This window comes from Puma concolor, chromosome A2 (genome assembly GCF_028749965.1).
Source record: "Puma concolor isolate L17-30 chromosome A2, mPumCon1.1.hap2, whole genome shotgun sequence".
In the NCBI taxonomy this organism is placed as follows: domain Eukaryota; kingdom Metazoa; phylum Chordata; class Mammalia; order Carnivora; family Felidae; genus Puma; species Puma concolor.
Window position 1 is genome coordinate 124,424,443 of NC_141668.1, and position 13,222 is coordinate 124,437,664.

The 13,222-nt window shown below is 40.9% G+C and overlaps 1 protein-coding gene across 9 annotated transcripts in view; it reads right to left on the reverse strand.

Moving 5' to 3' along the window:
* The window catches only part of ITPR1 (inositol 1,4,5-trisphosphate receptor type 1), a 328,509-nt gene that overhangs the window by 108,056 nt on the left and 207,231 nt on the right, over positions 1 to 13,222 (reverse strand). For 3 of the 9 annotated variants that reach the window (XM_086697546.1, XM_086697542.1, XM_086697543.1), the window contains 3 exons: positions 12,955 to 12,987; positions 5,086 to 5,121; positions 3,894 to 3,944 (listed from right to left, as the gene is read on the reverse strand). The exons of 3 other annotated variants lie outside the window; for them this stretch is intronic. In XM_086697546.1, coding sequence (XP_086553672.1) covers positions 3,894 to 3,944; positions 5,086 to 5,121; positions 12,955 to 12,987 — 120 coding nt within the window. The remainder of the gene's footprint in view (positions 1 to 3,893; positions 3,945 to 5,085; positions 5,122 to 12,954; positions 12,988 to 13,222) is intronic. 3 more of the 9 variants (XM_086697547.1, XM_086697544.1, XM_086697545.1) reach the window with 1 other exon arrangement.

The following is a 13,222-nucleotide window of genomic DNA, read 5'->3' on the forward strand; positions in this document are numbered from 1 at the left end:
GAGGAGGGGGTGGGCAGTACTAATTCTTAACTCAAAGCTCAGGAAATGGAAAAATCTCTATTTTCTTCTATCCATTCCACCCACAAATGTCTTTCATCGTAGTTCAGCAAAGAATGGTGCTTCTATTAGCTCATAAGACTTGTTTCCCACCTTGAACAACTGTAAATACAAAATTCCAAGAGTTGCTTCCGATGGGGAAGTTATTTCTGAGATTTTCACGTACTTTTTAAATGGACTGCATTTGGTACAGTAGTCTTTAGTGGCTTAGAAAACCACATTTTTGTTATAAAGGTTTAGCTCTGCTGCTGTTTACGTCTCCAGGACCAGTACAAACACATCGATACTCTCCAAAGCAGTCACTGAGAGCATGGTGATTTGAAAGGGTGACTTCATTTTTTTTTTTTTTTTTATGAAGGAAATTGAATAAGACACAAAAAAATGGAAAAACATTCCATGCTCCTGGACTGGAAGAATAAATATTGTTAAAATGTCAATACTACTGAAAGGCTGACTTCATAAGAGAAATATAAATTTCAAAGGATAGTTCAAAAAAGCCTACTCAAAAAGAAAAAGAGAAAGAAAAGGTTACCTCCACATTGGAGGTAACAGGAGACTGAACATGATTTCTTTTTTTTCAACATAATGATGTATCTATTTGATTTTCTTTCAGTAACATACAGACTGAATTTCCACAATAGGGAATGGTTGACAGTAAACCACCCCAAGTCTCTAACTGGATCCCTTTGGGCAGCACAGGGACTGGGAGGTTGACAACGGAGTTGAGACCTAAGAGCTGCAATCACAGAAGACAGCCAATATAGCCATCCTGGCAAAAGCATCTGGAGGATCGTAGGGTGGAATGGTCAAGTCACAAGCAGGGTGATTGTGACCAACTGACAAACACGCATCTTTAAGCAACTGTCAACCACAGCCTTTGCACTATAATCCCACTTAAGGAAGGAGAGACTCAGATTTTCCACTTCTGAGTTCGAGGGGAATTAGCAAGACTATGGTCAGTTTGTAATCAAGTAAGCAGGAGGTGAAGAAAGGAGCACATGCCATCTGGGAACACGTGGACTCCAGGAACAGGAACTTCACATTTATGCAGCTTGGACGCCAACTGAAGTTACAGAGGGATCTCACATTACCATTTTGTCTCTCTTTCCACAGAAAAACCCTGGCAGTTACCATAGCAACTGATGCATCAAATGGTACATTTTTCCCCCATAAGAGAATATCATGAAATGTGCTAATTATGGAAAAACACACACACGTACATTCTACCCTACGAACTTTTATTTTTTTTCCCTTTTAATTATAAGGTTTTTGGCACATATTCACCTCACCTTCTCTCCACACACACACACACACACACACACACACACACACACACACAAGTTTAAGCTGCAAGGGAAAAAAAACCCACAGAGCATGTGGGATTTGCCTTTTTTCTTTTCTTTTTTAACAAGTTGAGATTTATTCCTTTTTCTGAAAGAATAAAGATTGATAATTTTAGGTAAAAAGGAAAAAAGAAAATGGACAACATTATAAAAAGTTATGCAAATCCCTAGTGTAAAAACTTAGGTTGAAGAAAAATTCTGTTTTCTGAGCCAGTGGTTTAATTTAGGAAAAATTAAAATCCGCAGAGAAAAAGCCTTCCTAATCATCATGATATAAATTACTCAAGAGCACAAAACTGTTCAGAGTACTAGGCTCAGAAACCTGACTGCAGAAAAGGAAAAACAACAACAACAACAACAACAAAACCCCCCAAACTCCCCAAATAACCTTACTTCTTCAGTTTTAATATTTGGCCACGCAGCCCTTTTTAAAAAATAAGAGTAATTTTTTTCCCAGCAGTTCACACCTGTAGTATACAAACAAGTATCAGATTTTTGTCTTGGTAAGTAACTCCACACACACATTATTACCTAAGACTGAGTAAAGGCAAAGGCCAAGAGCTTCTTTTGCAGGAAGTGTGATTTTAAAACCGTAAAAATGGTAGACCAGTGATGTAGAGTAATGAAACCAAGCTCCTGCCTTGCAGTTTGCTCACACAAGTTTCATTTCTCTCAGACTAGTGGCTAAGGACAGGTGGAAATATAGCCAAGTGTCGAACAAGGCACTAAGGAGTTAACATTGCCATTTACACAGGAGAGAAAAGGTAACTTTTTGGCTTCCCAGGTTCCAGGCACTTAAAAATCATGTGCTGCAGGAAAGATCACCCTCTCACATGAGTGGTGGGCCTTTCACATCTTAGTCAGCATTAAGGTAGTGCCTCGATTTTAACATATCTGCCTTTTGTTACTAGTGTATACCGAATCACTGAAGTGTTTCAAGCTGCAAGGTAACTACAGCAGTTAGCAACCCTTGTCATAGTGCAGCCATTGTGCTAAGTGCTTCACGTGCACACCCCAGCAGAACAGTCCTAAGGGGGTAGAGCCTATTAATGGCCTCATTTTACAGCAGAAGAAACTGAGGCCCAAATCACACTGCTAGGACTTGGCAAAGGGAGACCTGAACTTGTTTTTAATTCTAAAGCTGACATGCTTGCGCAGCATTCAACAGTGTGCCCCCTGGGAACCCAGGGTGTAAGGGACACCTGTATGGCCTTACCAGCTACTTCTAAGGCCCATGGTAATTCTTAGAGCACAGGCAAGGACAGAAAACACAGGAATGCAAGGGGCCCTCGCTCAATGAACTGCAAGAGATGCAGGATGCTGGAGAGGAAGGGTTGAATGCCAACTCTCTGGGAGCTATTCTTTGGTCATAGCCTGAGAAATTATAATCGCAGAAGAGTGGAAAGAATTTGGGACAAAGTGGGACCGGGCAGGGGCTGGATCGTGTGAGCAGAGCAAAGGTGCACCAGGCTGCCCCCTGATCTCAGGCCTAAGCCCTCCGGACACTGATGACCACAATTCCAAAGCAATCTTTGCAATAACTGCTTGTGTCCTAACTCCATGACTTTGAGTAAAGTACTTTACCTGCCTATGTCTCAGTTTCCTAATGCGTGAAATGGGGATGAAGGCCGTGTCACTGGGTTAAGGTCAGCATTAATAGAAACTGATGAGTTAACGTATGTACAAGGCTTAGCACAGTCACTGGTATATGATAAGTACTCAGAAGCCCAGGATATCTGCTTATCTTCCAAACATGAATAACATGAATTGGTCAGCATGCTAATGATGTATACAGGCCTTGTAGAAAATGGTTTGGCAATGCATAATCAGCACCTTAAGAAAGTGTCTATCCTTTAGCCTAAGAGTGCCCCTTCTAGGAATCTATCCAAAGTTGTACACATTTCATTTCTTCATCAAAGGGATAAAATGACAGACTACTTGCTTATTTGTGGAACTTTAGACAGCTATTAACGTTCAAAGACTTTCAAAGAAAATGACCATATATAATATTGAATGACAAAAGGTACACAAGTTGTACACTTAGACTAATCCCAAGGACAGTGAAAATGCTCAAGGGCACACATTCACATCTGTGTAAAAAATGGGCAGAATAAATATATCGTTAGCTGTTTTTATAGCTGAGTAGTACAATTATCAAGTTTTTCACTATACTTTATTATAAATTACCCATAATGATCATCAATGACTTACAAAAAAATATTTATGACTTCACCTAACTAGAAAGCCACTACAGAAAAAGAAAAGAGGTCACAAAAAACTTATTAGCTTGCTGGTCATTATTTGAGACTGGTCCTATAGGTAGGTAAAGAGGGAGACTCTCCAGTTACCCTCATTGATACAAATGGCTGTGACTGGTCCTGAGCCAGTTAGCACTTTAAGAATATCAACACCAACAAAAGCTGTCTTTAAATTATAGTGTATGGCTGAGGGAGGTGTTACGGTCATTAGCTCCCAACATCCAAGACTACGTACCCTTTTATGGTCTTCCAGTTGCCTCAGGGGGGGACTCGGTTCAAGTTCCTGCTAAGCATGCAGAAATTCCATTTTAAGTACAACACTAGGCAGACATGACCATCTTCAGTATCAGTCACAAATGAAACACACCAAGAGCTCAGACTGAGCAAAGAGTTACACAAAAGGATTATAGGCCCTTAAAAAAATTTTCCCAGACACATATTAATGCTCGATTACTTTGAATGCTGAACAATTGTCCTGTCCCCAACCCGGATGCACTGTTTGAAGTGAGCAGACTTATGACTTTTTTTGCCATGTTATATTATGTACTTTTACATAACAGGGCAGGTCCTCACAATTCATACATGCATTAACTGCGTGGCACATGCATAAGAACATCAATGCACACACTTCTGAACAGACACATACATGGCACCTTGGCTCTCCCCGACCCACCAGTACACAGCATTCTAATCCAAGCTGCTAAGAGTGACGTGCTCTGATCAGCCTATTAGAGACTGATCATTACAGAGCATCCACATTGCAACTCAGCTACCTGGTAATCGGTTTCATTTTTAAGATCTTCATTAGACTTTTTTTTTTAAATATAGTGCGCTTCATTCATGCTTTACCCTACTGTGGTTTTAGAATAGTTTCTGAAAGTAAATTTTCATAGTTAGAAATATGCCGCCCCAGAAAGCATCTCTAAGACTTTAGATGCCTTAATTAATTCTAGTTCCTCATTTAACAAGATTAGTTAGCAAGAAGAAGAGAAAGAGTGCAATGTGAAACTGACTATATTAGCAGCTTTCACCAAAACTACACATTAATATCCAGAACTTCAAATGTGCATCATCTCTGCACAGGACCCAGGATTTATTTTGTGTAACAAGAGAAAGGTCTTGACATTCCAGAGTCTCTCAAAAGAACATTTCAAGAGGGAGACAGTTTTGTGTGAAAGCCTTTACAGAGCCCTATCTCCTCACCTGGAGGGACACTTTGGTTTACCTCCAGCAACTCAGAACATTCTTTCTACAGAGAGAGCCACCTCAGTTACAGAAACCATCAGTTCCCAGCCCAGCTAGAGGACTTCCCTCCTGTATCTACCACCAGGACAGAAATTCCCCCACAACAACTCAGACACTCAACCAGGACAACTGAGAAGCACCCATATTTGCTGTCATTGCAAATATAGGTAAGCAACACACACCTCTGTGGAGTTCTCAGAATCCGGAGCTTGTGGTAGCTAGTTGGGAGTAAAACAAATCATGTTAGTTATGGCACTTGAATCTCATGGGGTACAAAGAAGTCCAGAGACCAACACTCAAGGACAAAACACAGAAGGCAAGATCAAAGATGAGGTGACCTGGCTATACCACATCTTCAGCAACCGAGGCAGGGAGATCATTTCTCTCTTAAATTGGATTAAATGTGGTCATGCTGTAAGAACAATTGGCCCGAGATAGGGAAATTTATTTAAAATGAACAAAGAAACAAAAGACTACTAATGACCAAGGAGGAAATCTGTATTTAAAAAAAAAAAAAAAAAAGGATGCCAAACAAAGAACCGCTGCACACCTGTGTTTTGATCATCAAGAGAGGAAAAGCTATTCCAGGGCTATCCGCAAAGGTGCAGGGAGGGAGGAACAGGTGGGTAATGACAACAGAGGTCTCGGGGGCAGTCTCCTTCCCAGGGGTCCAAAGGTTGCCAAAGACAGCACCACCAATCTGTCCTCCACAGGGCACGTGCTCCAAGCAGGGAACTGATGTCAGATGTAACTGCCAGACCCCACCCAGACCTCCCTGGACCAAAGTCACGCACAGGGCACGGCTGGCTGGTTCAAGGTGCAGTTTGGGACTATGGAATGAGGCCAAGGCTCCTGCTGCAAGGGAGTGACCTTGGCCTGCCTTAGCAGTGCTCCAGTGACATAGCACGCCCGTACTGAGGCTCGGTTGTGGCTGTTTGGTGGTGAGCCAGGGGATGTGTTGAAAGCACAGAAGGACTGTACCTGTGAAGTCTGGTAGTGTCTCAATCCAGCTCAATGCTACCCACCCCCTTGGTTTGATCCCCCAGATGGAAACGATGTTTTTGATGTGAGAATGTTATTATACAACATCATGATGTATCTTATTTTCTATTTCCAACAGGTAAAATGAAGAAAAAAAATATAGGAGATCTCTTTAAGTACAGAGATTAAAGCAATTCTCCAGGGACAGTGCAGACATATAGAGAGGGCTGCTCACTCAATAATGGACAGAAGAATTTTGAGACATGAGCACAACTCCCCTAACCTCAGGGGAAGGAAAAAATGTATCTCCAGAGCACTGAGCTTCCTGCTGGGTGGGGATACACAGAGTGGCAGGACAGACGGAAGGAAGTATGGCCAGGTCGGTTATAGGTCTTTTCGAGACATAAATAATATCACAACCCAAGAAAACACTTTATTGTTTTATTTGGTATGCTTTAGGCTAAAGAATTAAAATTGTGTAAACATTTTTGCTATCTCAGTGTGAAAGGGACACAGAAGAAAAAGGAGAATTAAGGTAATGGCCCATACATTTTAGAGCAGTTGAAGGTATCAATGGAAAAACATGTCATCTCTGGCTACATTCTCACTAACATATCCTTTCATAGTGATCCTGTATGATTAGAACAAAAGAATTCTAGGCATGGGTTTACTGGAGGAACTCCCCAGAGCTACCGTCTTGCTCATTTTTCCAGTCCAAACAAAAGTTAAAGGAAATGAAGAAGAGAGAACCTGGAAGTGGTGGGGTTTGGTTCAGTTTTGTCAATTTTCCTGTCTGACATCTCTGTGTCCGAAGAAGCATCGTGAGTATGTTTAGTATGCTCATAGGGAGTATATGGCTATTTCTTAATCACTCAGGCATCAGTGGCCTCTGATAGGCTTTATGATTGTACAGTCAGTCCACTGCTTCCTTAGACCACTATCATGCTTGTTTTGCAATTAATTTCCAAGATAAAAATGACATTAAAATTATCTTTTCTCCTTGAACATTTCATGAAGCCTTTTGAGACAACAAAGGATGTTGTGCAGCCTTGGGAATCATTATGTAAACAGAAGGACACCTTTTTAATGCTATCCGTTCATGAAACAGAATAGAAACACTCAACGTGCTGCACAGGGTCATGTGTCCAGAAGCTCATCCAGGCACCGGCTTTATGTGAACCTGAGCCAGTCACTGAACCTCTCTGGGCCTCCATGTCCTGACCTACAGTCAAGGAGATTGGAGCACATATTCTTTAGGGTTTCCTCCAGTTAAAACATTAAACAATCGTTGGTGTATTTTTAGTAAACTTCATTTCACTATATTTAAGAGCCAGTCCCCTAAATAAGACAACTTGCTAGGACATAAAATGAGTTCAGGCATGGCAAAGGCCAAACTATACGTGGCATATAATTTGGTAAAAACAACACCAACAACAACAACAGAACTCCAACGGCCTTTGCCAGCACTTCCTCCTAGGAGGATTTCAGTTCTATTTCCTTGAGGATGAGGTTACTTCACGGCAATTACTTGAAATTTTGAAAAATAGAAGCATATTCCTAATAAGCTACATTGTTCAAATAAGATAACAGCTACATAATTACCAAAAGCAATTGATAATGTTTAGTAAATGCATGAGGTTATTTTTCTCAGCACATTTTCATTATAAAATTATTTTGTTTTACATGAAGCATCATCCTCAATGTTAAGGAAGGATGCTGAGAGAGAGAAAACGGTCATGTCTGAATTCGGACAAGTCTGGTCTTTCCCACCCTATTCCCAGGATCAGTCACTATATTCAGGTGCTGACATCTTCAATCAAGGCAAAGCCTCCCGAACCAGCAGATGATGCACAACAGTCTGATGCTGTGTGGTTTTGAACTTGGAAACCCACTACTGCGCCCTACTGCCTATTCTTATTTCTCTCATCTTAAGTCTTCCCGTTGCTTTTAGACAAGGTCAGCAAAATTTAAACTAATTTAAACTAAAATAGATTTCAAATGATTGGCTTTGAAAGACAAATTCAAAATCAATCTCAAGTCACTGAATCCAAGTGTCCTTGGATGAGGCCACAAATCAAGGCATCATAACTATGGTCCTTGAGTGGTAACTACCTATGTGCTTCTAAGACACTGGCATGCTCACTTTCAATATGCGATGTACCTAGCACTTTATAAAAGGATGAAGTTCTACTATAAATGAAGGAAATCATACCTTCTCATCTTAAAAAAAAAAAAAAAAAAAAAACAGCTCTTAGTCTTCCTAGACTATACACCTATTTCCGGTGTATGTACAAGACTATCCGTTCACATACATACATACATTTCATGTATGCCTCCAACAGACTAGCAGAGACCACAGCCTTATAAAAAAAAACAAAACAAAACCTTTTGTTTTCCGCTGCCATCAACATAAATCATCCTATTAACCATAGGTTTCTAGAATTTTCCTTTGAAAGATGAAGTCTTTTTCCATGGACCATCCCTAGTAGAAACTGAATACAGTTTAAGAAATACAAGCGTATTATGATCCTCATTATCAGCACATCAAAGGGAATGTATGAACTCCAGTACCCCTGAATCAGCCTCTGGTTCCTCTTCACCCACTCAAAACCTCAAAGGGGCAAACCAACCAAGCAGCCAACAGTGAACAGGCTTGCAAATATGTTTGCAGGAACCTGTCCTTCATGGGCCTATGCAAACCCACCTTAAGAGACCAGAGAGCTTTAAAGAAAATTGAGCTGACATAGGTTATCTAAGCATTTTACCAGAACAATTTAAAACCATCACACTTGCTAACACAATGCCCTTTATTAATGGTATTTGTTTTTAGAAACAAAGAAGTAAAAATCATTTAGTCCCAATGACAGTTTCACCTTTACTTTACAGAACATGTTCATCGGAACTCAGATAAATTCATTTTTAAAAAACACATCTGATTTAATTATACAATTCCAGTCATTGTGGAATAATCTCACGATATTTAAAAAAAAAGCTACCAAAAAAAAAAAAAACACCAAAAAACCTCAAATCATCCAGAGATTTCTGCAACAGCTTCTGTATGCTCTGAATTGAGCTTGCTTGCTCTATGGTTGCTAGTGTCTAACAGTAAACAGCCCCACTGCATTTATTGGCAATTGCTGCTGAAGGTCACACATCAGCAGTGAGCCTAAATTCCAGGAAAAAAAGAAGCTCTTATGTAACTGCCGCCTGAATGTTGGCAGGTGCCCAACCCAGCAGTTCACAGCAATGTAAAAAAGTAGGACACCTCCACCCTGGGTTGGACGTCATGAGAACGCCCCCTGAAGGTGAAATTTAATAATTCTTCGGTTTCTCTTCTCTTCTCCCCCACCCCCCCCCCCCCAACCCCAAGTGAATCTTACAAAATTCTCCGTTGGTGGCATCCTTTGCTTGCAGAAGCAGCTCAAAGTGGGGTAAGCTGAGGGCTGACGTTAGTGGGCTGCAGCCACCCTGAACAAGTGGGCATGCCACTCTAGCTCTTCTGTTGTGATGCAAGAAGCCCAAGCTGGCACAGGTGGCTCTGCAGAGTCCATGGGTCCAAGTGACAGTGATTACATGGGGATCACATCTTGAATACGAAGAAACGCAGCATGTTCCACTGAGCTATAGCACATATTTATCTAAACACACTGTTTCCTTTCATAGACACATACGCGAAAATGAGGTGGATTACTGTTCTGCCCACGGCCTCCACCTCAAGTTGGAGTATTTGATCGCAATCATCTGGTCAGTTAGCACAGCACTTTACACTTTAGAAAGGTGACTTACACGATCACCTGCTGGTGCTACCCACTTGTTGCTACCTGACCTAAGCTCTTACAAGACCTCCCTGCTCAGGTAGACGTTCCCAAACTTTATGTTCTCATGAGTCCGTGTACTTCTTCATGCTAGCAATTCTCATAGTTGACAGTTGTCACTGAACATTAATTTTAACCACTGCCCGTCTCCCCCACAGGACTGTGTACTTCAGAAGGGCAGACGCTGTGCTTATGTGAGGGCATCACCATATTCATATCCCCTTGCACTGTGCCTGGAATGTAACAGGCACTCAAATGTTACTCATATAAGTCAGTGTTGTTGGCATCATTAGTGTCCATTGAAAGCCAAGAATGGGTAGACAGGAGAACTTTCTGAGGGTGATGGAAATCTCTACTACCTTGAAGTGTGTGTATACATATATAACAATTCATCAAACTATAAACTTTAAGAGTGAGCTGAAGGAACTCAAGTATGGTGTTTCCTTTTCTCCTTCACCCAATCTATACCCCTCAACCAACACCCCAAGGAAAAGGTAAAATCAGGGGGATGAAGACTGTGCCTGTTTATTTGCAAGAAAGAAAGAAGGAAGGAAGGAAGGAAGGAAGGAAGGAAGGAAGGAAGGAAGGAAGGAAGGAAGAAAGAAAGAAAGAAAGAAAGAAAGAAAGAAAGAAAGAAAGAAAGAAAGAAAGAAAGAAAAAGAAAGAAAGAAAGAAAGAAAGAAAGAAAGAAAGAGAAAGAAAGAAAAGGGAAAGAAGAAAGAAAAGGGAAAAGAAAAGGAATGAGAAAAGAAAAGGAAGGAAGAAACCTTCTCTTTTCTTAGTTTCAAATGAAATTTTGTTCTACAAGACAGCTGGGAAGGCCCCATACCATGCCCTTTCCTTGCAGGGACTCCATGACTCTGACCTCATTTCACCCTGTTTTCTCAGAGCACTGACAGAGACACAGAGGTGCTGCGTTGGTTTTTTTTGTTTTGTTTTTTTGTTTTTTCTTTTTTGTTTTTACAAGTCGTTCATAGCACATCTCCTTCCTTGAGATGCCCAAGTGGCCTCTATCATCAAAGGGCAGTGGCCCTTCCCCAGTCAGGGTATCATGAGATTACCACATATGCCTTACACTATTCCAGGGGCGATTCCCCACCATGTTTAGAATGGAACAGTGGTTTCCAAGTTAGGTGTGATGACTTGTCTGTATCCTGGGCCAGCATGAACTCTCTCATTAAGCTTCCGTAGAACTCCAGCTGTGTGCTGCAGGCTTCCACCAGCACACACTGACAAAAAGCCGGGTAGAGTAGAAGCTGCAGGAGCAGTGGTGGTTTCCAGAACAGCCATTGATGATAAAGGCCAATCAGACATCTCTGCTTAGAGGACCAGATCCAACAGCCTGAGGGACTGGGGACAGAGTGTTGGTGTCCCAGGGCTCTGATGGTTGCCAGGGGTAACAACGAAGAGGGGATCCACAGTTGCTTCCTCAGGGAATTTTCAAAGAATCCAAGCGGCTGCCAGAACATTCTTCTTTTATAAACAGACAGTATTCTATTTCCTAGAGTATAATTATAAACACACCTGCTCCAACTGTGGAATCTTTCCATAAGCAAGCAATAAACTCCCAGCCAGGATACCCAAGTCCTATCTTGAGCAAGCAAACACATCAAATGATTACTATGGTGCGAAACAGTATATTAATAACATTGCAGACTCCGATGAAGGAAGATCTTCTTTTCTGACTTCATTTGTACTTAAGCAAGTAGAAATACAACTTCAGTATTTAAGAGTAAGAGTTCAAATCAGTGAGGCATTTATAATACCAGGTAGAAAGACGAGTAACAAAAGGTGCTGACACGCTAAGTCGGCATTAGGTATTTTTCAGGGACACACCAGGAAGAGAATAAACCAGACGGAAATGGCAAAAATATCTATGGGGTAAAGTTATTAATTAACCCACCACACAGCCTTTTGTTTTTCTCCCCTTCTATTCATCCCAGAGGGTATGGCCTCCTCCTGGGTTCATGTGGGATTAATATAAGGAAAAGTCTCTGCTTACAGAGTTTACTGTGGCAGAGAAGCAAACACACCAGGTGAGGGGCTGAGGCGGCAGTGTGCTAGCCTCCATTTAGCCTATCTGGCTGTGCGAGCTAAGTCCAGTCACTTAACCTCTCTGAGCTCCATTCCTGCAGGAACACGGTGAAATTCATCATCACTTGCTTTAAGTCTGTAATTCAAACTCTCCCTACATACATCTGAAACATCTCTTAATATTTTTGAAACGATGGTAGTGGATATTAGAATAGACAACATATTCTATCTGGTAGCTCTATCCTACCCAAAAATAAGGAGTTAATTAGCCTGTCAAAAGAAATAATAGGTATCTAAAAAAGTAGACCAGGTAAGTGATTTTTAAAAGTCTAATAAAATTATTTCCCAGGGCGCTCAATTTGCCAAATAATTAAACTCCTTCATTTATATACTTTAATTCCCCAAATTAATACATTCTAGTACCATTTACCAAATGTTTATTGCAACCTAAATATACGGCAGGAAATGCTGAAAATATTCACCATACAAAAAATATTTCAGAGATCCCCAAATCCCAAACAAAATGACTACTCATTGGTCCCCAGGATAATTCTGGGTAAGTAAAACTAATTTGATACTTAAGTATAGAAACCATCAGATGACAATTATATTTCTTGACCTTTAGGTATTTTTCCAAGATGTAAAGCCATGGTAATAATACATTCCTAATCCCATTTCAAGTCTGTAGCTGGAAAGTCTCAATGTGTATTTTGGAATTCACAATGCACTCTAGCAGAAATTTTTAGGACCCCCTCACACTCAATACCTTCCAACATGGGGACCAAGAAAATAGTGTTGTTTTTTTTTCTCCTTTTACTACTTTCAAACTATATGAATGCAGTTATTTCTTTTTGTATTGGTGCTTTATGTGCAGATAGAAAAGCTCTTTATGAATATCAACACTGAGTTTAGGAATAGGTTAATAACCAGCATCAACCACAAATTCGGTTGAGATTCTAAACAGTGAATGACGGAAATCTTATCACAGTTTAGAAAATCTTTATCTAGACTCAGATGGGATCTCCAAGGACAAATGGCAAACAAACTCATGGGAAATGCTAACACAGACACAAAGGACTCAACTCACGCCCAGAAGGCACACTACACAAAAGTCAGATACTAGACACTGCAAAGACTAAGGAACAGACCACAGTGTTCACTGGAAGGATGTCATGGAAACATCACCATGGGACATTTAAAAAAAAAAAATGAAATTAGGACCTCAGCATTATCCAATTCATCAATGGAAATTAGCTGGAAAAGAAAAAAAGGGGGAGAAAAAGAAGGAAACGTTAGGAAACAAGAGCAAGCGAAGCATTAGAAACTTCATCAGCGTGTTCTTAGCGCTGAGTCCCCCACGGTGGAGCACTGTTACATGGTGACCCTCCAAAGGGGTGCAGGCACCAAGGGCACTAACTACAACAGCTCACAGTGACATCTGCTCTCAACCCCACTGCTCAGGAACAGACGGGCAGGATGCTGCCCCACC